The sequence below is a fragment of the Nematolebias whitei genome, chromosome 10 (genome assembly GCF_014905685.2).
Source record: "Nematolebias whitei isolate Nwh7 chromosome 10, NemWhi1, whole genome shotgun sequence".
In the NCBI taxonomy this organism is placed as follows: Eukaryota; Metazoa; Chordata; class Actinopteri; order Cyprinodontiformes; family Rivulidae; genus Nematolebias; species Nematolebias whitei.
In genome coordinates this window covers 18920237-18946377 of record NC_056507.1, presented here as the reverse complement: position 1 = coordinate 18946377, position 26141 = coordinate 18920237, and the positions used below count along the sequence as shown (strand labels likewise).

Sequence of the window (26141 nt, the reverse complement as noted above, 5' to 3'; positions counted from 1 at the left end):
ATATATATATATATATATATATATATATATATATATATGTATAATTATTTTAGCTTTATTTTTCATGGGTGCTGAGTTAAAATTTAGGGGTGCTTGAGCACCCCCAAAAAGAGGCTAAAATTGCCACTGTCACAGACATCTGCTGACATAACTGAAGGCTAAAAGTTAATAAAATCCGCTGGATGGATGTTTTCTGGCCCCAGTCTAAAATAACAGTAAATCTTGAGTTAGCATTTGATGATATATTTTTTAAACACCACGACGGACATGGGCACTGGCAACCCCCGTGACCCAAAATGGAATAGGCGGGTAAAAGATAATGGATGGATAAGAAATCTCAAAAACAAGGCAAGACAGAGATGTCACACTGCCTCCTCTTTGCCTCTTGAAGGTCACAGTGTAAGACATGTTCAATGCCACCCCCCGGACCAGCCTGACAGTGCACTAATGTGCATCTCTTCAAATATTTATGACACATGAGACTGCAGCTCCTTCAGCTTCTTGGATTCCATGCAGAGCAGACAGCAAGCCAGGCATCTTCCTGTACAAATAAAACGTGGAGTATTTGTTGGTAACAGCCCAGACGTGCACGCTGCAATATCAGAATTTAATTAGAGAGGCACGAAAGGCTCGTGAGTCATTCGGAGAACAAATCCAAAGCGAGTCAGTGAGGCAGAGAGAGTCAACGTCTGTTTGAGGATGATGAGAATGTGCGAATCTGAGAGGCAGAAGAAAAAAATGGAGCGAGAAATTTTAATGATGTGTTTTAGACTTGAAACATTTTTCTGTTTAACAGTGACACCTCCCTCCTCCACCCTCACCGACTTCTTAGTGATCTCCACCTAATGCAGAATTAATCAATCGTTGATGGAGCGTCCAGCTGCTGAATTCTTCTTGAGTTTCCAGCTTGTGTTCACAGATCAGCTGCAGAAGCTGCTATTCATTTAGCCTTAATTGAGTTTCATAAATATCAAAGCCTGCTGTAAAAGAGAAACTGTGCACTTCTCAATGAAACTGTTGCCGTAGGTTTAGGTTTAAGGAAAACTCCTCATGTTTCTTACTGACTGTCTGGCTCTGCGATAAATCAGCCAATACATATTTATTCTCACCCACTCTGCTTTTTTGTGATTCTAGATGAAGCTGCTCGGCATCTATTTTATTTCCTCCAAAGAATTCCTGGAGAATGCGTACGTTCTGGCCGTGCTGCTCTTCATTGCTCTGCTCCTGCAGAGGACCTTCCTGCAGGCCTCATACTATGTGGCAATTGAAACTGGAATCAACCTGCGAGGGGCCATACAGGTCTGAGAACTTCTGTGAGATGCACATGTTTCTGATCTAAGGCTCTGTCCAATGATTTATATATTTTTTTAACGTTTAAGCCTTAAAAAAACAAGACATTAGTTAAAAAACTACAATTTTGAGTATAAATGTCTGTGTCATGTTGTGTTTTTAACTTGTGTTTGTTTGTGTCATAAAAATAATGTGATGCTCACGTTAATAGGGGTTTAAAGCCAAAACACACTTGTTGTGTCTTTTAAATCCTATCCCCTCACTATTCTTGATGTACCGGTAGTTCTAATTCTGTTCTTACTCAGACATTTATTTGGTGAGAAAATGGCAACAAACTAAACAGTGTCGTAAAAAAGCTTTAAAAACAAAATAAAACATGTCATCATCCAGGCTAGCCATTAGCCTAGCCTAGCTGAAGACTTTTGCCCACTTCTTCATACTCTGAGCTTTACTAAGGCTAAAATATCAACTATTGATAACAATTTGACATAATATCACAATAAAAATCATAATATTATCCCTTTAATTCAGTTTTTTATTTATTTTATAGATAGGATTTTTTTCAACTTTTTATTTCCTTGTCATTATTGCACATTCAGTATTTTTGTGTAAATCTGTAAAAATGTGTTATCACGATGTATTTTATGAGCCAAATCAGAGCATTTATAGGGGAAAAATTATTTTAATTCAAAAGTTATCCATAAAACCCATAAAATAACTATTTGTGCATTTTAAACTTTGCAATTAGTAGTTTTGTTTAAATAATTAAAAACAATTATAAAGGGAAAATGGTTAAGTTAAACCTCCATTTGTTAGTGTGAAGCAAAATAAATGTATCATTTAATGCGGATGTGTGTGTGCTTTGTGTCTCCTCTTCAGACCAAAATCTACAACAAAATCATGCGCCTGTGCACGTCCAACATGTCCATGGGAGAGCTGACGGTCGGTCAGATTTGTAACCTGGTTGCCATAGATACCAACCAGCTAATGTGGTTCTTCTTCCTCTGTCCTAACCTGTGGGCGATGCCGGTGCAAGTAAGGAACACGTTTTGTCTCCTCGGCTTTGTGTGTAAAAGCTTTTACGGGTTTGTCCTCAGGGAGCAGAACACCAGTAGGTGTTTCTGTTGATGTGTCTCAAACCTTCAGTGGGTTTTATTATTTGTCACAGCGTGGCATTGTTTCTTTGGTCCTGAGCTACCAATTCAGCTCTAATGTTTGCAGCAGAGATAAAAATGATTGTCGGTAAAAACAAAGCAGCTCCTACTCCCACTCCTGCTGGGTCTTATGTGTCATATTTCTAGAGGTTTACTTATAAACTAAACAATGTGTGAGCCGATGCTGCAGCATCTCCTTGTTCTACATCTTGTATTGGGCTGCGTTTTCCGTCCCGTAGGATTCGTCCAGCAGGCAGAGCTTTGGATCACGTGGGAAATAAAGCATTGTACTCGGAGAGGTATGAGGATGAAAAAGGTCTCGGTTCACGTTAAACTGATGCACTGCAGCTGTGTGCTGTCAAGTCTGTGATCTACCATTTTAAAATGGTTTTCTGGTGAATTATTACATTATTAAAAGAAGGGAATTGTGTAAAAATTGACGCATAACACTCAGTTATCTGAACAATATTTATCAAAGTGTTACAATTTCTGGAAATATCTTTGAGAAAAAAAAAAGAAGTTCATCACCCAATATTTTTACCTGCAGAATTTTTCATTTGTCTGAAGGATGTATAAACACATACAATGAAATAAGCAATCAAAAGGCAAATCTTTATTAATTAAGGATTTAGAGATTGACACATGTAATTTGATTTGTTTCAAGTGCATACCAGATTTTTTTAGATACAAATTAATTCAGAAATCCAAAGCATATTAGTTGTGCTTTCAGTAAAAAAATAACATGAAAGCAAAAAAAAAAAAACTTTAAATGCAAAATAAACAAAGATTTAGTGCAGATTTCTGTTACAACACGTCTGTCTGTGCTAGGCATTAATTGGACAACTAAATCATGCAAACTGTCCCCAGTTCACTCATCTTTTCTAAATTTAATGGAAAAATAAATCAGCACATTTACATATTAATATGATCCTTTGAACACCTGAGTCGTTAAACTACCATTAATTGTATTTCATAAAACAGCAACAACAGCCTCCAGTATATACGTGTTGTAATAAGTTTTAATAAATGAAGGTGAATCAGGTTAATAAGGGCATATTTTGATCACCTTATAGACATTTACTGTAGTATTTTATAAAAATCCTGTTGACTGTATTCCAACAAAATGCTTGAATATCTGCGTTAATTCGTCTGCAGTGAATATTCTGGGATTTTTGCATATATTTGGAAACATTTAACTGTAGATATTGTGCAAATCCATCAAGTATTGTTGCATTTTTTCATCATCAACTCTGTGTTTAATGCAGCTTTTCATTCATTTATTCAATTTTATCAAACCTAATGCAGACTGTCCAGTTCTTTGACTAAAACTTCACATATTCTAATCCTGAAAAACTTTTTTTTTATTTTTTAACCTGAAATCTTTTTATTTTCACCATTTTTCAACACAAAGGGAAACCCTTAGTGCTACACAATCTGTTGTCGGCAGTTTTTCTGTATGACAAAAACCCCAATGTACTGTATATTGTTTTGGGAGAGTAAGTGGAAAAAGTCACATTTCTTTATTGCAGGAAACACTTTACATAAAAAACCACATCAATCTATGCAGCCAACTCAACCAATATTTGTTTTCATGCAGTAATCCATAGTTTTACAGTATGATGACACAATTTTTAAATTTCCGAGTTAGACAGAATCCACATCCTGCTGTTTGAAAACTTTGAAATGCAGACACACATTCAGAGATGCGTCTTTAATAATGCTCCACAGGACTGTCTGTAAAGAAAGAAAGTCCAACTGTGAATGTCTCCTCAGAAGAATCCCAGTCCACCAATAAACTGCAAATAGACTGAAGTTAGGCCTTCTTACAACAACACGATGAATAAAAAAACCTCAGGAATCAAAAGAAAACCAGAGTGTTTGAGCAACTGGGCGGGCTACATTTCACAGGCGGTGCGAACCTGCTGAGACGTTGATTGTTACCGCAGCATTAATATTCACCGTCGGTGCACACCTGTCTGCTCAGAGCTGCGAATGAGTCCGTTGTGCTCAATTTATTCTCCTTTCTGCTCCGACGTGATGAATCAGTGAGCTCCTAAAACTCAACCACGCTCTTTGATGTATCTGTATTATTTTTTTTAAGTACACGTGTTGCAGTTAGTATCCCATCAGTACAAGGGCTGTAAAGCTTAAGCTGCCAAGTGTAATTTATTTGACTTTTTTAATTAAATTCCTTCTAGAGAATGAACATCGCCTGCTGACTTTCATGCCAGAGTTTTTTTTTTTAAATCAAGACCATCTTCTATTGAGAAAGAACTAAGTTGTAGCTGTTTTAGTCAAACAAAATGCCATACAATGTTACGACATCTCTCGTGATTTGTTAGCATTTGTGTTATGAATGAGTCTCAGCTCCTGCCACATTTTATTTTAGCTCAATACCCATGAAACTGACTGAGTTGTGGCCATTATTGTGTTTGCTAAAATTGCTTTGCTGTAGAGGACACCCTGAATCTTGTTGAGTCCAAAAGTTAACTAGAGAAATTGCATTTCATTCGAAAATGCAGTGTGAATGCTTATTGCAGAAGAACTTGCTGAAAAACAGCTGAAATTAGTTAAAAGCATGCTGAAATGTAACTGAAATGGAAGAACAAGTCTGAATTAGCAGAAGAAAGCAAAAAGAACACATATTTGCTGAATTTGGTTTAAATAAGCAGAAATGAGCACAAAAATTAGGAAATTATCTACAAAAGCTGAAATTAGCAGCAAAAAAAAAAAAAACGCTGAAAAGTAGCTGAAAAGGCACAAAGAAGCTTAAACTACCAGAAAGAAGTGGAAGGAGCTGAAAATAGCTATTAAAAAAAAGAAAAGACAAAAAGTGGGCTTTGCCGAAAAGGCTAATTTAGCACAAAACAGCTAAAAAGTATCTGTAATAGCAGAAAATGCTGAAACTAGCAGAAAAAGCTGAAAGGAGCACAACAAGCTAAAATTAGCAGAAAGAAATTAATTAGGCTGAAAGTAGGAGAAATTACCATGAAAATTTTAATTTATCTGAAATCAGCTGAAATTAGCTAAAAATGCTAAAAGCTAGCTGAAAAGGCAGAAAGAAGCTTAAATTAGCAGAAGAAAGCAGAAAGAACATGTTTGCTCAATAAGGCTTAAATAAGCAGAAATGAGCACAACAAAAGTGGAAATTATCTGAAAAAGCTGAAAAGTATGCAAAAAGTAAGTAAAGTAAAACAGCTGAAAAGTAGTTAAAAAGCAGAAAGAAGCTGAAGTTACAAGAAGGAAGTGTAGAGAGCATATTTTTGCTGAATGAGGTTAAAAAAGTTTAAATGAGTGCAAAAAAATGTGGAATTAGCTAAAAAAAAGATTTAATTAGCATAAAACAGTTATATAGTAGCTGAAATAGTAGAAAAAGATGAAATTTGTGGAAATAAGCTGAAAGGAGCAGAAAGAAGTTAGAAGAAACACAAAAATCTTGTAGTTAGCAGAAAGAATCTGAAAGGAGCACAAAACAGCTGGAAAAACCCCCAGCTGAAATTAACTGAAAGTAGCTGAAAAACGTTTAAATTTGCACAAAGAAGCTGAAAGAAGCTGAACTGGAACAAAATGTGAAAGGAGCAGTAAACAAGGTTGTAAACAGATCTAAAGATTTGATGTAAAATGAGCTCAATTCTTTTTCTTTGAGAAAAAAAATGGCAGAAAAGGCTAAATATTTCAAAAAGCTAAAGTTGCACAGATACCAAAAGTCATAGCAGGATTGTCCTGAATGAGCTGAATGTTTTGATTTATGATTTGTTGAAAAGCATTAAAACTGTGGAACGAGAAAGACGCTGAAAAACGTACAGAAGGAAAATGGATCACAATAGAGTGAATGCTTCATAAACATTCACACTAGTTATAGATCAACTTCCTGTGATTACTTTCTGAAAGTTTCATTAAAACCCATCCAGTGTTTTATGAAATAATTTGCTAACAGAACAAACAAACACTGCCTGGATATAGACAGATAGCACAACGTATAAATAGATTTGAGCATCGTGTATCCATGATGTTTATAATGAGCCTGGTGATGTGAGCAGTCTTATTATACCTGGGCGGGTATTTTGACAACTACAACAAGAGCTCCCTCCTCTCAGCTGCTCCACTCAGCGTAACAATAATTCAAAATGACAAGAATCTTAATTGGAGTCAGTCACCTTTAATCTCATCAGATACACACTCACTCTTCCGGTTCTTAAAACCCAAACATCTGAAGTAACCGATTCCTCTCCTGTTAGTTTCCGCTACCTGAGAAGCCCCATGTCTCTCTCTGTGTCTCTTTTCACACCTTTCGCCTCCGGGGGCCTTTTAAGATTTGAGACATCCTTCAAGATGATTACTGAGATCGATATTGGGGTCACCTGCAGGAGAATAGAGGAGATCTGGAAAAAGAGCGCAAAACTAATGGACAAGAGCCGAGTCTCGTGAAGACTCGAGCTAATTCATCGGGTGTCCTTGTGTGTGCAAACATGTGACCTTTCCTGTCAGTTTTATGTTTCCCCCTCATGATTTAAGACGTGTGATAATATCATGAGGAAAAGATCCACATGTGTAGGAAATAAAGGCCATGAAGAAATTGCGTGAATGACAGAGCTGTAGGTGAAACCTTGAAACCAACTTTCTGCAAGATCTCATGCAAACTCACAAAGTGCCATGTTAAATGTGTTGTAGACAACTCTCAGCTACTACCACATCGAACGAAATCTGTAAAATTTGAATTAAAGCCATGTTTGGTTCTAATTTATTTCAGCTTTAATTTGTAAACATGATCTGAACTGAAATGTTGGAGTAAGTCTTTGCTGAATTACCATTAAATTTCACGTAGACGTTTAGGTCCCCTACAAATTAATCTGATGATGTGTTTGTGCTGCACCTGATACTTTATATGTAGCTCCATGTTGGTCAGTTTGGCTTGAAATCCTGCAGAAAGAACTCATTCTGGTCCTGTGTGAGGTGTGAACCTTTTCAGATAGGTGTGTATAATGTGAGGAGCTGACAGCAGCCATGTGCGGTGGTTTGGTAACAAGCAGGGCTGTCTCCCTCCTGAGCAGATAAAAACCAAAGAGAATCAGACACTTTGACACTAGTGGCACAAATTATCCTGTGAGCGATGATGGGGGGGGGGGATGGAGTGTCACCTCCATCTCTGTCTGCTCGTGTCCTTTCTAATGTCAGAATACAATAAATGTGAAGGCAGTAACGGAGGATGGAGAGGAGCCACGGATGGGTTGAACCATGGGTCATCACTGCTGTGGACATTTAGAAGGACAGAATGTAGACGGAGCGCCAGGGGAGGCTTCGTTTTTTTTATTTTTTTATTTCTAATCCAACACAATTTATCATTTATTTGGCAAAGATGTTAAAGTGAAGGATTGCACAACTTACAAAATCTCTCTGTGTTTCTTCCTTTGCAAACTTCTGTGTGACAGTTTGCTCCTGAATTACTTTTATTTACACTCAAGGTCACTGACTCTTACAAATTCGATTCAATTCAGTTTATTTATACAGTGCCAAGTCACAACAGAAGTCGTCTCACAGCACTGAACAGAAACGTTCATATATAAAAATAACAATTTACCATTATTTATCTGAGGAGCAGACTGTTTTGAGTTTAACTTCATCACAGACTCATCTTGAGCAAGCACAAAGACAACAGTGGGAAGGAAAAACTCCCTCATGAGGAAGAAACCTTTAGCAGAACCAGGCTCAGGACAAGCGGACATCTGCTTCGACCGGCTGGGTTTGAGAGGAACAGATACACAATGGCAGGTCGAGAATCACATGTTAATATAGAAATAGTATCAAATAAAAACTAATGCATTTTAGAAAATAATTTAAGGAAATGTGAACAATTTGTCCTCCAGTAGTCTAAGCCTATAGCAGCCAACCCTAACTATAGGATTTATCAAAAAGGAAAGTCTTAATCCTAGTCTTAAAACTGGACAATGTGTCAGCCTCACAGACAGAAACTGGAAGTTGGATCCACAAGAGAGGAGCCTGATAACTGAAAGATCTTCATCCCATTCTGCTTTTGGAAACTCTAGGAACCACAAGTAAACCTGCAGTCTGAGAGCGAAGTGCTCTGTTAGGAAAATATGGAACAATAAGATCTGTAATATAAGATGGAGCTAGGTTGTTGAGAGCTTTGTAGGTTAGAAGTAAGATTTTGAATTCAATTCTGGATTTGACATGGAGCCAATGAAGAGAAGCTAAAACTGAAGCGATATGATATCTCCCACTAACTCCAGTTAAGATTCTGGCAGCAGCATTTTGAATCAAATGAAGATTTTTTTTAAGAAGTATTTGGACACCCAGATACCAAACCATTACAATAGTCCAGTCTAGACGTGACAAATGCATGAAGCAGTTTTTCTGCATCACTTTTAGATAAGATGTTTCTAATTTTAGTGATATTACGCAGGTGGAAGAAGGCGGTTCTAGTAACATTTTTAATGTGGGGGATAAAAGACACGTCCTGATCAAAAATAACACCAAGATTTTTAACATTAGAGCTGGAGGCCAGATTAATGCCATCAAAGGAAGGTGAAAGCCTGAAAAGTTAATTCCTAAGGTGCTCAGGTCCTAAAAAAAAAACCAAAACCTCAGTCTTGTCTGAGTTTAAAAGCAGAAAATTAAGGGTCATCCAGGTTTTTATGTTTTTAAGACATGCTTGTAGTCAAAGTAGCTGATTGGATTAATTGGGTTTCATGGACAAATATAATTGTATCATCAGCATAACAATGACAATTTATCCCATGTTGTTTAATAACTTTACCTAATGGAAGCATGTACAAGGTAAAGAGTACTGGTCCAATCACTGAACCCTGAGGAACTCCATGACAAACTTTCGTGTATCAAGATGATTCATTATTTAAAAATAATTCATTATTTACTCAAGCACACTCTGTATTCCCGTGGTTGCTGCAGATTTTAAAAGTGCAAGCCACCTGTTTGAGAATTTAATGATCGTTTCATCTTTGTTTTTCAGATAATCCTGGGGGTGATCCTCCTCTACTACCTCCTAGGAATCAGTGCCTTGATTGGAGCAACCATCATTGCTGTGCTAGCTCCCATACAATACTTTGTGGCCACAAAGTTGTCACAAACACAAAAGAGCACTCTGGTGAGGGTTGCTGTTCTGCTGCTGCTGGTTTTCAGTGGTTTATAGTCAGCGACACAGACTGTTGTCTGAAACTGAATATTTATTTATTTATTTATTGTTGAATGGTTTGCCAGAAAATAACTCACCATATATTTGTAATATTGTCACCAAGAGTTAATCTTTTGGAGATTGGTGTTTAATATTTTTCATGTATTTTTTTACATTTTCTCTAGTCCGATCATCTCGTCAAACATTCTGTTTACAAACCCTTCCATTCAGGGATGAAAGCTTTGACGGATTCTTGTAAAAAAAACAAAACAATGCGAACAAACAGCTAAAGCCTCAGTTCTTCAGCTCATGTCATTAGTCTTGCTGCAGCTCTTGTGTTGCGCTCATGCACAGGTGGCATCCTTGAAGTGTACAATTACCAGTTCAATTTTCATCCTTCCAGGAATATTCCAGTGAGCGCCTGAAGAAGACCAATGAGCTGCTGAGGGGCATCAAGCTGCTGAAGCTGTACGCCTGGGAGCACATCTTCCGGGACAGCGTGGAGGAGACCAGGGGCAAAGAGCTCACCAGCCTGCAGGCCTTCGCTCTTTACACATCCATATCCAGTACGACTCTTATCACACATTAACTGGATGTGACAATAACATAAGTTTTACAGTTTTTACTATCATGGATTATAGTGCTTCCATTTATTTCCTCTTCACCCAAGACACCAGAGGACAATAATCTGTCACTCGAAGCGGATTTTATTCCCCCAGTCTGTCCTTCCTAATCTGCTCTCTCAGTCTTACAGCATCAGTCTGCGTGGCTCCAGTTCTGGTATAAATTGTGTTTAATCTTAATCAATAACTAAGAAGAGAGCCCAATGATATCCTGATCGGCAATTTTACAGAATGAATGAGGCACTGGAACTACCAGCTGTTAGCAATCTTGTTTATATACTGATACCTCGAGAGATGTTTGGTTATATTTGACATTTGGCTGCGTGATTTTAAATACGAATGCCAAAACAAAGAAAAGAAAAACCAATTACAGATATAATTTCTCTTTTATTTGAAGACTGGAAGTGAAAATCACTTTTGAGTCATAAATGTAAAATGAATAACATTTAGAGAGTTCTTGTTTTGTATATTTGTGTTAAAAATGATAGTTCTGTCTGTGTATTTGTGTGTGAAGTAGTTCTAAACAGTCAGTATTTTACTTGCAGCAAACAGATGTCGGAACGATCTGTTTGGTGGAAAAGGGAGGAATTCTCATGGAGTCAAGTTAACGATCACTCCACCTTTATTTATGCATTTTATTAAACATGTTTATACCTTGTCAAATTGGTAAATAATAGTTGTTAACATTATACAGTTTTCTCAACTAACAAAGTATTTATTGCTTCAATAACTGAGCCTCTTAAAAAATATCCACCCTCTAACCATCTGAGTCCTCCAGGAGCTGTTCTGTTTCTCTGAACAGCAGTTCTTCCTTTTTATACTCTGGCTCATAAATTTGTAATCCCATCGTCCAGAAAAGTGCGCGTTGTCTTTTGTTTATCACCCGGTTGTTCTGTCTGTAGTAGTTTTTTGTCATTAGATTGGTGGAACTGGGAGTTACTGTAGGAAACCATTAACAGCCTCTGGGCAGGCGTTACACGCAGCAGCACGGACGTTATTCAACTGAGAACACGACAAAATAAAAGTTTGTTGGCAGAAATAATATTTGCTCAAACTGCTCGGAAAGTTCTGTGTTTGATTAGTTTTAATTTGGACGGTGAATTTGTAGGAACCCTCCACAGAACCAGAACCATAATATGATCAAACTGAACGACGCAGTGCAGAACCTCTGTGAAGCTCCTCCCCCTTTTGCTTCCCAGACATTTTTATTACACATACTGAGACAGTAAACTCTGTTTTAGCGTTTGAAAAATGCTCATAAAGAGACTGCCACCATTTCCAATAGACGGTGCACAATATTAAGCAAAGGTAGCCAACGTGTCCCTACTCTGCCCGACCGAGGTGCACCCCCACCCCCCAGCACAGCCACAGAGAGTCTCTGTGCTATCTCTGCCTTGCACAGAAATTGAGCTATCTCCTTCCATGGGTTCTTTAGGATTCAAGGATTCAAGTTTCTTTATTTATTTATCTTTGACTATATCTGCAAGATTGACTTGACTGTCTCTATAAATTCTGCTGGAACAAATGTAAATATGGTTGTATGGTCTAACAGCCTCGACCAGCTGCTCCTCAGCAGAGCAGTTGAAGCAAAATGACACCTTGCACAGATCAAAGCAGCTGTTAGTTTAACTTCCCAATGGAAATGTCTTCCTGTTTCTCCAAACTGAGATTGTTCTGACTGCTATCTACTGCAGGTAAGGTACTGACTGCTCCTAACTACTTTACATCCAACCAACCATCTCGTTAAGTGATTGTTCAATAATAAAATGTTGTTTCAACAGATTATACTTATTTGACCATGAAGAAATGACAATGTTTCCTGCCTCATATTGACTGTTTGTGATGGTTAATCCAGATTAGATGTCACATCCTCTTGCTGTTTGGGTTTTCTTCCAGTTTTCATGAATGCAGCTATTCCGATTGCAGCTGTGCTGACGGTGAGTTCTTTGTATTTTTTACAATACATTAGGTTCCTTAATGTAGGAGCAGTGTGAATAAAAACATTGCAGTACTTTTCTCTGTAAAGACAGAGGCAGAATATTTCACAGTGAGGCAGCAAGGACCATCTGACAACAGAACACTAAATCCTTCCTGGATTAATAGAAGTTATCCAAGGCTGCAAGGTGGAGCTGCTAAAAGTCACCAAAGCCAGACACACACCACAGAGCAGGGACAAGATGTAGACAAATAATCTTTGACTTGAGTTAGTCCTCTTTAGTCAATCTGTTTCCTTCTGATGGTTTTACCTTGAGCTAGTCTCAAGTTCAAAGAGGTATTGTGGGTTTTTTCAGGTTTACCTAAGACACTGTATCCTTTCTGTGATCCTGCAGACATTTGTGGTCCACGTCCACTTCTCAGAGGATGCTGATCTGTCGCCAGCTGTGGCTTTTGCCTCCCTGTCCCTCTTCCACATCCTGGTCACCCCCCTCTTCCTCCTCTCCAGTGTTGTGCGATCCACTGTCAAGGCGCTTGTAAGGTGAGTAACTGGACCGTCTCGTTGGTTTTGGTTCGGCCGTTTATTGGTTATTAAATGTCTGGGAACGGTCTCACAGAGGCAGAGTTAAAAAGAAACTACAGGAAGAACCACCTGAGAATGAGCCGGGTGGTGAAAAGCAACACGATTAGACAAAGCGAGTGACCTTTTCCCTGCAGCAGATGGATCTGTAGCTTTATTCGATCCTGTAACTAACGCTGTCGTTTGTCTGTTGTGTAAACTCGGCTCTGACTCTAACATTTATTCCTTTCAGCCGTGATCTTTACAATAACGTTGGCACTCGTAACATTATTTGGCTGCCCCGTCCTGCCAATTTTCTAATCTCGTCATCTCTCTAACCTTTTATGTAGCTTTGATTATTGCATTGAGCAATGCATCTATGGGGTGCCGTTTGTAAAGTTACACAGTCAAAAATGAACATCAATAATTTGGTTTATTTAAACTTTTGTAAGAAAAAATTGGATTTTTTTTTTCAAAGTCATATTTTCACCATGATATTCATACATTTATAAATGTCATAGTTCCAAACTAAATATTTATTTTACAAGTTAAATATTTAGTTTACAAAGGAAATATTTAATTTTCAATTTAAATATTTAGTTAGCAACCTAAATGTTTAATTTACAAACTAAATATTTAATTTGCAAGTTAAATATTTAGTTAGTGAACTAAATATTTTCATGTACATTAAATATTTAATTTAAATGCTAAATATTTATTTTCCAAAATAAACATTTAATTTCTAAGCTAAACATTGAATTCCTAATGTAAATATTTAATTTGCTTACTAAATATTTAGCTCCGACCTAACTATTTATTTTCCAAGCTAAAATTTTAATTTCCAAAATAAATATTTAATTTGCTAACTTAGCAAGTTAAATATTTAAGTCAGAGGTAACTATTTAGTTAGCAAATTAAATATTTATTTTGGAAATTAAATGTTTAGCTTAGAAAATATATATTTAGGTCCAAGCTAAATATTTAATTTGCTAATTAAATATCTAGTTTAGGAATTAAATTTTTAGCTTAGAAATTAAATGTTTAGTTTTGAAAATAAATGTTTAGCTTGGAAATTAAAAAAATAATTTACACCTAAATATTTAGTTCACAAACTAAACATTTAACTTGCAAGTTAAATATTTAGTTTGCAAATTAAACATTTAGCTTGGACATGATCATTTAGTTTCTAAACTAAATATTTAGCTTGCTAACTAAATATTTAACTTGCAAGTTAAGTATTTTAGTTTGTAAACTAGATATTTAGCCTAGTACATTAAATATTTGGTTCGGAACTATGACAAAAACAACAAAAACAAACAAAAACTTTTGTGTGAAAGTCTAAATAAACCAAAATATTGCTGTTAATTTTTGACTGTGTAACTTTACACACGGCACCCCATATGCAGCTGGCACGTCTTTACCTTTAAAGTACAGATATTAAAACTATTTTTAAGCCTTTGTGTTTTTATTGTGAAGGGAGAACGTATCTGCAGGAAATATATCATGAAGCACCTATAGCTGATCAAGAGAAGTGATTAGTTATACCTTAAAGATACGCACGCTTTAGCAACGTCAAGTAGATTAACAAGTAAGACAATCCTCAAAGGATGACACAAAAAGTGACTGAAGAAGAACAGGGCTCAGGTAACAAGGCCATGTCACTTTAAATCCAATCTTCTCCTCCTGCACCTCCAGGAGATGATCACAGGTGAGAGAGTTCTGTAATCAGTGAATGAATTTGCAGCAGGATTGCTTTAAATTGTCCTCGACTTCACATTACACCTTTTCTTTAGTTTTCAGCGTCAGTTTGTCGCCACGATGCGCCATTCTCACTAGAAGTCCTTATTTTAATGAGGCTGGATGTGAAAGCTGCCTTTGATCCTTGGAGATACCAATTTTAGAATTGAATGACGTGACATACTTCACTGTATTAGAAAACAGCTGAGTGAGGGTTCAACATCATGGATTATCTGCACACAACATGATAAAATACTTATTTTGATGATAGCAAATGGTAAGATTTTTAAGCTACAATCCCACATCCAACAACGTTGAAACTTTGTATAAACTGTAAAAAACAACAGGCGGCAAAAAGATTTGCAAATCTCACAAATCCATATCTCACTCACAGTGGATCATAGTAAACATCTGAAATGTTTAAATTAAGATATTGGACTGTTTTTTGAAGAAATAGGGTAATTTAAAATGTAACGACAGCAACCCATGACATAAAGGGTCATGCTTCCAGCTGTGACACCTCCTCTCTTCTTTTAACAACAGTAGACATCTGTAGACATCTGTAGACATCTGTAGACATCTGTAGACATCTAGGAACTGAGGAGAGCAGCTGCCGGAGGTGTTGGAACTTGTCCCATCCTTAAGCTGTTCAGCAGTCCTGAATCTTCTCTGCTAAACTGTTTGTTTCACTTTGCATCAAGGGTTTTGACTTTATGAGAGGTCTGAACTGCAGGCAGACCAGTTCAGCATCTGGGCTTTTCTACTATGAAGCATGGATTGTCTTGCTGGAGTATACAAGGCCCTACCTGAAACAGACGTCATCCTGATGGGAGCATATGTTGTTCTAAAACCTGTAACTGCATTGATAGTGCCTCTTCAGATGTGTTAGCTGCCCATGCTAAATGTCCTAATGCACCCCTATACCATCAGAGAGGCAGGCTTTTAAACTGTGGGTTGAAAAACTGAATAATCCCTCTTCACTTCAGTGCTGAGATGTCCCAAAAATAATTTTAATTTCAATTTGTCTGACCCCCAAACAGTTTCCCACTTTGCCTCAGCCCATTTTACACGAGAGTTTCTGAACGGTGTCCACGTGTGGCTTCCCTTTTACATGATAGAGCTTTAACCAGCATTTGTGGATGACACTGTGTTTGCAGACTTTATGCCTGGTCCTTTGTGCATATAGATCCACATTCTTGACATTTATTCGACAATAATACAAACTATGGATGATTCAAAGTTCAAGTTTCCTTTGAGTGACATTATTCTGAAATTATTCTATTAAAGTTGGAAGCAGTTTTTCACAGATTGGTGAAACTTTGCCCATCTTTACTTCTAAGAGATTCATATGTCTACATTTTTTGTTATATCCAGTCCTCTTAATGACCTGCCAATTAATTCATAAAATTAAAATGCTCTTCTTTTCATGCCACATACTTTTACAGCCTTATGTTGCCCCTTTCCCAACTTTACTGGGATGTGTTGATGCCTTCAAATTTTAAAATGACCACATTTTTCCCTTTAAAAGGCACTATTTCTTAACATTTGACAAGTTTAATATGTTCCATTTTGAAGAAAAGATCATAAGATGTAAAAATAGATTAATTCTGTTTTTATTTATATTTACACAACGTTCCAGTTTTGTTGAATTGGGATTATTTTATCATTAAATATTTCAGCAGATGATAAAGATGTTCTGGTACTTAAGACACATCTCACCCCGGTGTGCTTTTTACGGTTTTGTTTCCTAAAAACAGCCTCTTGCTACTTGTTTTATCACATTTCCAGATTGTGTAATTAATAAAACCAGTGTCTGAAACTAAAAGTGCATGCTTCAGTCGAAAGAACCACAAATTCTAGTTCAGGCCAGGAAAATAAAATCCAAGTTATTTATTGCACAGATGTAGAGATAAGCGAGTGTGTGGCAGGAAGGGAAATAGATGAAGCTGATTGTGGGTGAACTATTGATTTTCCAGGATCGAGCATGTTGTGATCTTCATCCTACGTGAACAGATCTTGTTTAAAGCCCTTTTTTTCTTGTGCTTTTCACTGAAACTTCTTCATCTAATCAGGATTTATTACACAGGTTGGCTTTTATTCTCACCCGCTCAGACAGCTGACTCTGTTTATTCGGCAGTGTTCAGAAGCTCAGTGAGTTTTTCTCAAGTGATGAGATCGGAGATGAGCAGGAGCCCAGAGCGATGCTACCCTCCAGCTGCGGCAATCACAACCAAAACAGATACCAGGCTGTGGTGAGCTCTCACACACCTGTTTGACAGCAAAGAACAAAACACCTAACTCTGTTTTATTTAGCTTTGATTGCTGTCTTCTTCCTCCACCTGACTCCTGTTATGACCGTTAACCCTCCGTTGTGCTGGATGTCATACAACCCTCGTCTAGTCATCCTCTAAGCCTTTCCCTTCGTCGTCCTCCTCCTTTTTCTCCCGGTACCTCCAGCCCCTGAAGGTGGTGAACCGGAAGCGCCCACCGAGGGACGAGTGGAACAACTACAGCTCACAGAGGGACCAGGAGAGCGACGGACCCTCTCAGGAGGTGGAGCAAGACATTTGTATCAAGGTAATGGGGTTAACTGGTGTCATCCGTCAGAATGGTCTGCTGTAAGCTGATCTGATCTGGGACGAGATGAAACCTTTATCAAAACTGTCAGCGATGATGTGATTGTACCAGAAGCTTCAAGATTCTCCTTGTTTTTACTCATCCTAAAGGTCAGCTGGTAGAAATATCAAACCCAGCACAGTTTTCCTCCAGGTCTCGGATCACAATCAAAACCCACTAATGACCTTTAAAGATTTCCTTTCATGCAAAAACAAAAGTCCTGAAAATATTGGCTGTGTTGAGCTATATTATTAGGTTGTGTAGCAGATGGGAAGCTACATAGATTGATGAAGGTTTCATGCTGTTACTCTGGTTGCAAGATGATTCTCAAGAAAAATGTGACTCTGATGTGGTTCATTAAGTCTTTAGTACCAAGGCTGCTTTTCATCAGCAGCTCGTTCAATCAAAGCTAATTGGCCTGAAGTGCCATCAGTAAAATACAACCTTTGCAAAAAAAGTGATTAATATTGAAATGCTGAATCGATTTTATACTCTACAAATCACAAAATTATAATAAATAGCTCAGGAGATGCACCAAACTAATGTTTTAAACATGAAATGCTCTTTGAGAGTTTTTAAAAAAAATGCAACAGAAAGAAACGAGGCAACATTTAGTTCTAACTTCTGTAAAGATTACCATATTTTCCGCCGTATAAGTTGCATCAGTCCAAAAATGTCTCATAAAGTGGAAAAAACATAAATAAGTCGTATTTATTATGCGTCACCGCTGACCCCCGGGACATGTGGGCCGGTGTTGTGCCAAAAATCCATTGGCTGCCAAATGGCGGCCGTGGGGAGTGTGCACGGGAGGACTCACCATTGAAGTTCTTCGAAATTTAACAAGATTAACACTTAAAAACTATTATTTGTTTGCTCGACAATGTAGCAAAGGTGTGTCTCAGTTTAACTTTTCCTTAATAAACGCACTTTAATGGTCAACAGCTTCATTTTGCCTGGGTGGCGTGGTGAAATGAAGCTGACCCGAACCTATCCCCGCTGGAGCAGAGATGAAGGCTTGCGGCTCTACATCATCCCCTCGCCCGCACCTCGCTGCCCCCTTCCTCTGCTGCCGGAGCAGGGAGGGAGGGGGCAGCAAGGCACCTCAGCTGCGATGGATGGATGGATGGATGGGTGGCGCACCACCTCAGAGCCTTACTCCCCGCTCCAGCGGCAGAGGAAGGCTGTAGAGCTTGCAGCTGGAGTTGCGATGGATGGATGGGTGTTGCACTGCCGAAGAATATCTCTGTGTGTGTGTGTGTGTGTGTGTTTGGGGGGGGGGGGGGGGTGTAGTGGTAGTTGTCAAAAGTCTAGAGCGCCCTCTTGTGCCTCTAGCAGCTACAGATGGTAACGTTTAATCTGGCTCATTCAAAAATTGCGTTATGAATATGGAAAAAAAAATGTGTATAAGTTGCTTCGGTGTATAAGTTGCAGGACTGGCAAATTTATGCAAAAAAAACTGCAACTTATACGCTGGAAAATACGGTAGCTGCTTTTTTGTGAAACCGATATTAATCTTTGACTTGTCTGCTGAATGAAACTGTGCAACATTTTCAGATAATAAATGGTTATTTCACCTGGACAGACGGACCGCCAACACTTTCCAACGTGGATATCAAGATTCCCTTTGGTAAGCATCGCCTCCTCTCTGTTTCATTTGCCAGTTAATTATTTATTAAATCTGTGATGTTGTTTCCCGCTCATCGAACGTCCCAGGAAAGCTGACGATGATTGTGGGCCAGGTGGGCTGTGGGAAGTCGTCCCTGCTTCTGGCTGCGCTCGGAGAGATGCAGAGAGTGTCTGGAACAGTCATCTGGAATAGGTTGGTTTATTTTTTATTAATTACTTTAATGAAAATTGTCAGCTCAGACGTCAGATTTTAAATCATGGTTTGAATTTGACCTTGATGGTTTATGTTGCAGTGTGAGCAGAGTTTTTTCTTGTTTTACTGCTTGTGCTCATTTAAACATTGTTGGTAATCAGTTTGTCTGACATGGCTGGCTTGTTTTTTTATGGACATTTTTCTGCAGCAATCAATTTTAAATCTCTCGCAGAGTAATTTGCAACAAAACCAGCCTTGCAGGAACCCTCGTGCCGTGACGCACCAGTATAAATAAATTGAAGTTCAGGGTAATGGAACAGAGATGACACTGCAGCTGTCAGTTTTTATGGTTTGGAGATACAAGGAAGAGCAATGTGGGGATGTTTTTTATGCATCACTAACCCAAATTCAGTCAGCTGCTTCCAGGAAAATGAAAAACAAACTCCTAGATGGTTTGCACACCTGACAAAACACCTGTCAATCATCACACTGGATTAAAACTAAATGTAATTTTATAAATAAATGTTATATATATATATATATATATATATATATATATATATAATGAATAGATTTTTGTTGCAGAATGGTGGTAAGATTTTTCTGTAAACAATTTGCTTGTCGTTGAGGTGAAGGCAGCTGTGAGATCATCTGTTAGAGGAAAAGCTTCATGCTGATCCGCCCGACAGGTGAAGGGGAATCACACGACAGTAAACGACATTGCATTGTCACAATGAAGACTTTTAAAAATAAAGCATGCATCTACAACTGTGTGCAGTTACTGAGGAGTTTGTGTTGCCTGGTTGTGTTTTATTTTTGTCATGTGAGCAGAGATGAAATTTTTAGTAAAATATTGCAGGAAAATCTCCATATGAGTGAGTTAGGCCTTGGCCGTCAGACATTAGACTGGGTTGTTGCACCAAACTTCTGCTTTTTGCTCCTTTGTTGGATTTATTGAAAAAATACCTCATTCTAGCTTAAATCATTAAGTTTTACAAAAACAGAACTGAGTAGATATACAGAGAGTACTTGTTAAAATAGCCCATCCAGATACACTCCAAAAGCATCCGGTGAGTCATTCCTGCGTTTGAATGTTTTGTCCGCCGCCCAGGATAGAGCTGCTGTCAGTGCCCATTTGTCAAAGGCGTTTAGGCTCTCCTGGTTGATCTGAACTGTTTTTGGATGCTGCATCGATACCAAGGTCACACTGACACCCGCTCTGAGTTTGGGTTGGATTAAATACCCGTCTGGGTGCCAGAATGTTGCACCTATTGTGTGTCCTTGAGCGACTGAGCAGCTGTTGTCTGGACTTTGCCTACAGCGGTGCTCGAAAGTTTATGAAGCCTTTATAATTTTCTATATTTCTGTATAAATTTGACCTAAAACATCATCAGATTTTCACACAAGCCCTAAAAGTAGATGAAGAGAACCCAGTTAAACAAATGAGACAAATATATTATACCTGGTCATTTATTTGTTGATGAAAATGATCCAGTATTACATATTTGTGAGTGGTAAAAGTATGTGAACATCTAGGATTAGCAGTTAATTTGAAGGTGAAATTAGAGTCAGGTGTTTTCAATCAATGGGATGATGATCAGTTGTGAGTGGGCACCCTGTTTGAGTTAAAGAACATGGTGGAGGTAGTATCATGGTTTGGGCCTGTTTTGCTGCATCTCGGCCAGGCCAGCTTGCCATCATTGATGGAACAATGAATTCTGAATTATATCAGAGCATTATTGAGGAAAATGTCAGGACATCTGTCCATGAACTGAATCTAAAGAGAAGGTGGGTCATGCAGCGAGACAATGACACTAAGCACACTAGTGGTTCTACCAAAGAATGCTTCAAGAAGAATAAAGTTCATGTTTTGGAATGATCAAGTCAAAGTCCTGACTTTAATCCAGTCCAGATGTTGTAGAAGGACCTGAAGCAGCAGTTAAGGTGAGGAAACCACCAACATCTCAGAGCTGAAGCTGTTCTGTATGAAGGAATGGGCTAAAATTCCTCCAAGATCATGTGCAGGACTGATCAACAGTTACTGGAAATGTTTAGTTGCAGTTATTGCTGCACAGGGAGGTCACACCAGATACTGAAAGCAAAGGTTCACATGTTTTTGCCACTCATAAATATGTAATATTGGATAATTTCCCTCAATAAATAAATGACCAAGCATAATATTTTTGTCTCATTTGTTTAACTGGATTCTCTTTATCTACTTTTAGGACTTGTGTGAAATCTGATGATGTTTGAAGTCATATTTATGCAGAAATATAGAAAATTCAAAAAGGATTACAAGCATTCAAGCACCGCTGTACCTGATGTGTTTAGGAAAACATGAGGCAGGGTTGATCCTCGTGTTTTCGTGTTGTTTATTGTTGTTTTGTCGTGTTTCATTACATTGGATGAATCTTACACTGATTCTGGCCAGCGTGGGCCTTGTTCAGCACAGATCAGAAGGCAGCAAAACAAACTGATGACTCTAGAAACTCTAATGAAACAAAATGCAGCGGAGGATAAACGAGACAGGGTTTTGCCTGGCAGGAGTAGGAAGTATTAATCAGAGGAACCTGAAGCTTGTCAGGTTCATATTAGGGACATTATTGGGTCATTTAACAAGAAATTTGTGATGCTGAGTCAGCTTTTATCAGCTGCCGGTGTGCCTTGTCTCACTGTGTTTAACAAATGTGTTTTATTCTCACTTTAAAGGGACAGCTCAGACTTTCAATGTGAGGTTCAGTGCAAAGTTCGTGAACAAATGGAAAATGTCTGAAGAGTTTTAAAAGGTGCCCACAATTCCAACACACATCATCTTTCTTCTATATATAGGCCCAGCCTAGACCATTACCCTGAGTCTGAGGCTGTATTTAGTCATATAAATATTTACTACAATTAAAAAGAACCCATTGTAGAGAAATCAAGCAAGAGAAATGTGATTTGTCTGGACAGAACCTGTTAGTACTCTAGCCGGAGTGTTTTGGATCAAGTATAAGGTCTTTTAGAACCCAGTAACGTAGTATTCTGGTGATCGAGTCTACATGTAGACCAGTTTTACTGTGAGGAACTAAAGCTCCATGTTTTGGGGAACTTAAAAAACACTTTCATAAATCAACAAAGTCCATGCTCAATAATCCAGGTATACAATCCAACATTTTTCAGTCAGGTCATTTGGATATTTTCTTTGTTTTGTGCTGAAACATTTCACCTTTGATCCAGAAGGCTTCATCAGTCAAGTAAACACAACAAAACTGATTCTTCCCCCAACAGCTTACTCCAAAGTGGAACAAACCAGTTATGTTGGTGATAAGATGGTCTCTTTGTCATGCCCCCTCCTCCATTGCCGGCCCTCTTCCTTGTTAACAGTCGTGTCAAACTGTCAGTTTGTGTCGTGTCAGTTTGACACGACTGTCAACAAGGAAGAGGGCCGGCAATGAAGGAGGGGGCGTGACAAAGAGACCATCTTAGCACCAACATAACTGGTTTGTTCCACTTTGGAGTAAGCTGTTGGGTGAATAATCAGTTTTGTGTTGTGTGTTTTCTTGACTGATGAAGCCTTCCGGATCGAAGGCGAAATGTTTCAGCACAAAAAAAAAAAAAAAAAAGACACTGCCTGTCCAGATGACCTGAATGAAAAATGTTGGATTTTCATAAAGCCTGCTTAAAAAAAAAAAAGCTTTTTTTTTAAGCATGAAAACCCCATCCACAGTAACGAGGGTGTTGCTCCAGTCTGTTGTAAAGAGAAGGAGCTGAGCTGAATTGCAAAGCTCTCAATTTACTGCTCTGTTTACTTTCCAACCTTCAGCTCTGGCCACATGATGGCTCATGATCCAAAAGTCAAAATCCTGAATGTGAGCAGCTGAAACGAGCTTCCTCTACAGGGTGGGCAGGCTCAACCTCAGCCATCGAGTGACATGAGGGCTCGGGTATCTGATTAGGTTGTCTCCTGTGTGCTTCCGCCTGGAGGTTTACATCCAGGCTTGTCCATTCAGGAAGAGACACTGAGGAAGACCCAGAACTCACTGGAGGGATTATCTATCCTCTCTGCACTGCCAAGGTCTTGGGACAGGTTTCCAGTTCTGCTGAGGAGGGTGATGTCTGTGTTTCCTTCCTGGGAATGTTGCTTTCAAGGAACAATGTGTGGAAAAACTTTTAAACTTTTAAACCCTATTTATTGAAGGACTGCACAACTTCTGCACCCACTAAATCCAAACAAACCACAGACTAAGCATCTGCCTAGTTCACATTTAGTCACATTTAAATAAGATTTTATCAATGCATTAAGAGCAATACCAGTCCATTTGTGGAAATTGGTGCCAGAGAGAAAGAAAGTTGTCTAATTTTGGTTGCCACATACAATTAGTGTGAAATTTACCATTCTCAGAGCTGTAATTGCAGGCAGGAAGAAGAGAAAGAGGAACAGGAGAAAAGGAGGGAAAAGAAGAACAAGAGGAGGAGAGAACAAAAACTCTGAGCCTCCTTCAAAGCCACAACCCAGTGACCCAGTGACCTCCGTACTGACTAAAGGAATTAACTTCTCCAACCTGGTGGTTTACAAAGGGAGGGAGGAGGTTAACACTGGAGTAACAATAAGCCTCAATATGTTTTATTCAACATAAATGTATAAAGTAAAACTTTCGTGGTATGTGAAAAAAGACCATCAGTATGAGAATTTAATTATTTACAAAGCCTGTGTCTCTCCAGAATGGTTAAAATGTTGTTTTTTTTACTTAACAAACAAAATAAAGTGAAAACAAACAGATATTAAAGGCCTAATAAAAAGTCAAGCTCTAATGATTCTTATGATTCTCCTCTCATTTGAAAACAGCACTTCAAAATATTAGTTTATTTTAAAAAAGAGCTTAAACATTTATTTTATTAGGGGCGGCTGCATCTCGGTGGTCAGTGCAGCAGTCGTGTAATCCTGAGGTTGTGGGTTTGAGCCCAGGTTGTGTCAGAAAGCGTGTTATAATAATAAATAAAATAATAACTTTTAGAAACTGGTTAAATGTTGCCGAGACAAACTGCATTCTGATCAGAGAGTCAGAGGCGTTTGCACATTTTTCTCACCTGTAAACTGGGAGTGAATGTGCGAGACTGAAAACGATGATCTGCTGGTGCAGGCGAATGATCACATGATCAAAGACGAGTCATCCTGTCTGATTAAATCAAGTCATTTTCTTGACATTTCTGGGTAGAATTTGAGTTGATGATTTTCTCTTCTTGGCAGGAAAAATGATGTGAGACATCTTTCCTGACGTCAGTGATTGTATTTTAGAAACAACTTGTGGATAATTTCCTCATCTTTCAGCTTCTAGCAGCTGTCTTGATCTCATCTCCACCTCTGCTCTCAATTGTTCTCGTTCTGTAAAGTGACTGATCGTTTGTAATTTCATTTTAGTTTCCAAAAACAGTGCTGCTTCTCAGAAATAATCTGCACAGGATTGTCCACAGTGTCTTCTAAGTAGTGAAGCAGTCAAATGCAAATTTTGTGTTTCTCAATACGTACTGCAGCGTGTTGACTAACCAGCTTCTGATTTTAAGGATGTTTTGAGGAAAAAAAAAATTAAGCAAGATGAAAATAAGAGCCTCCTAATATTGTTGTTCCCTTGTTCAAACTCATCATGAAGCAGGAAAAAACTAATGAAAGACATTAAAGATCTTTCAGAGCCAGGAAACTTTTAAACTCCTCCCAGTAATTGCAGATCTGTGGATCCCAGAATCACCAAACCAGAGTGTTTTCCTTCCTCGTGCCACTGCGCTCATAAACAGCTCACTTCCATGATTAATATTTCTGCAGTTTGTTACTGTGTAACAAGTGTCTGTCTCCTTGCTTCTGGCTTGTTACAGGTTAATTTTAAAAACTTTATTGGTTAGTTTTTATGTTTTTAATTGTACAAAACAGGATCGTTAACCTAATTAACTTGTTAACTTGTCTGAAACAGAGGTTAGACATTTGGATGCTCTATGATAGATGGATTGTTTAACCACCAGGCTGATTTTAATCCATTGGCCACTTGATAAAACTTGTCTACTGGCAATATGCTGTTTAATTATTTATAAAGTAAGAAAATAGAAATGCTGCAGCTGCTTCAACCAGTTCACTGTAGCTCACTATTCAGATTTTCAAACCAGCATCCTCTTCTGTGCATTAATTCTAAATATGCAAGTTCTTCTGAGGGTGGCTATTATATATTTATTTAGGTTAAGCAATTATTGTTGAATTTTGTTCAATTAAAAAATTCATATTGACAAAAAATGTTTAAAAATTTGTATTGGGTCATTGGCAACAAAAAAAACTCACGTTAGACGACCTCAACATTTAGACAATCAAAGATCTAAATACTAAAGCTTTAAGTTCCCACTCTAAATCAATCCATCCATCCATCCATCCATCCATCCATCCATCCATCCATCCATCCATCAGCTGCTTGTTCTGAAGTCAGGTCTTGGGGGCAGCAGCTTGAGCATGGAGGCCCAGCCACCTCTTCCAGCTCTTTGGGAGGACCCCATGGCATTCCCAGGTCAACTGAGAGATTAGTCTCTCCAGCGTGTCCTAGGTCTTCCCCGGGGTCTCCTCCCAGTCGGACATGCCCGAACCACCTCACCTGGCTCCTCTCGATGAGGAAGAGCAGCTGTTCTGCTCTGAGTCCCTCCTGGATGACTGAACTTCTCACCCTATCTCTAAGGGAGAGTCCAGCTACGCTGCAGAGGAAATTCATTTTGACCGCCTGTATCCATGATCTCATTCTTTCGGTCACCACCAGAGCTCGTGACCATAGGTGAGGGTAGGAACATAGACTGACCGGTAAACAGCTCCCTCTTCACCATAACGGACCGGCACAGAGTCCCCAATACTGCAGACACCCCATCAATCCGTCTGTCAGTCTCATGTTCCATTCTTCCCTCACTCATGAACAAAACCCCGAGATACTTGAACTCCTCCACTTGAGGCAGAACCTCACTCCTAACCCAGGGAGGACAATCCACCATTTTCTTTTAAGGCCCAGGACCTCAGACTCAGAGATGCTGGTGTGGGATAATTAGATTATTTAATTAAAAACTGTTAAACAATTAGAAAATTTGCATTCCACTTGACTAGAAAGTAAAATTTAGATTTTATTTAAAAAATATATATATTTTTTCTTTTTACCTGTTGTGTCTGAAGATGTTTAGACGTTAAATATCCTGATGCATGCTCAATAATCCAGGTAGAAAAATCTAAAAAAGTTAAATCTGGTCCTCTGGACATTCAAAAAAA

At 38.4% G+C, this 26141-nt stretch overlaps 1 protein-coding gene across 1 annotated transcript in view; it reads left to right on the top strand.

Annotated features, from left to right (window-relative positions):
* The window catches only part of abcc8 (ATP-binding cassette, sub-family C (CFTR/MRP), member 8), an 83476-nt gene that overhangs the window by 28426 nt on the left and 28909 nt on the right, over positions 1 to 26141 (top strand). Inside the window, exons 8-17 of the mRNA XM_037683183.1 lie at positions 1135 to 1299; positions 2170 to 2325; positions 9433 to 9567; positions 9998 to 10160; positions 12114 to 12154; positions 12548 to 12693; positions 16586 to 16700; positions 16906 to 17025; positions 18619 to 18691; positions 18778 to 18883. Coding sequence (XP_037539111.1) covers positions 1135 to 1299; positions 2170 to 2325; positions 9433 to 9567; positions 9998 to 10160; positions 12114 to 12154; positions 12548 to 12693; positions 16586 to 16700; positions 16906 to 17025; positions 18619 to 18691; positions 18778 to 18883 — 1220 coding nt within the window. The remainder of the gene's footprint in view (positions 1 to 1134; positions 1300 to 2169; positions 2326 to 9432; positions 9568 to 9997; positions 10161 to 12113; positions 12155 to 12547; positions 12694 to 16585; positions 16701 to 16905; positions 17026 to 18618; positions 18692 to 18777; positions 18884 to 26141) is intronic.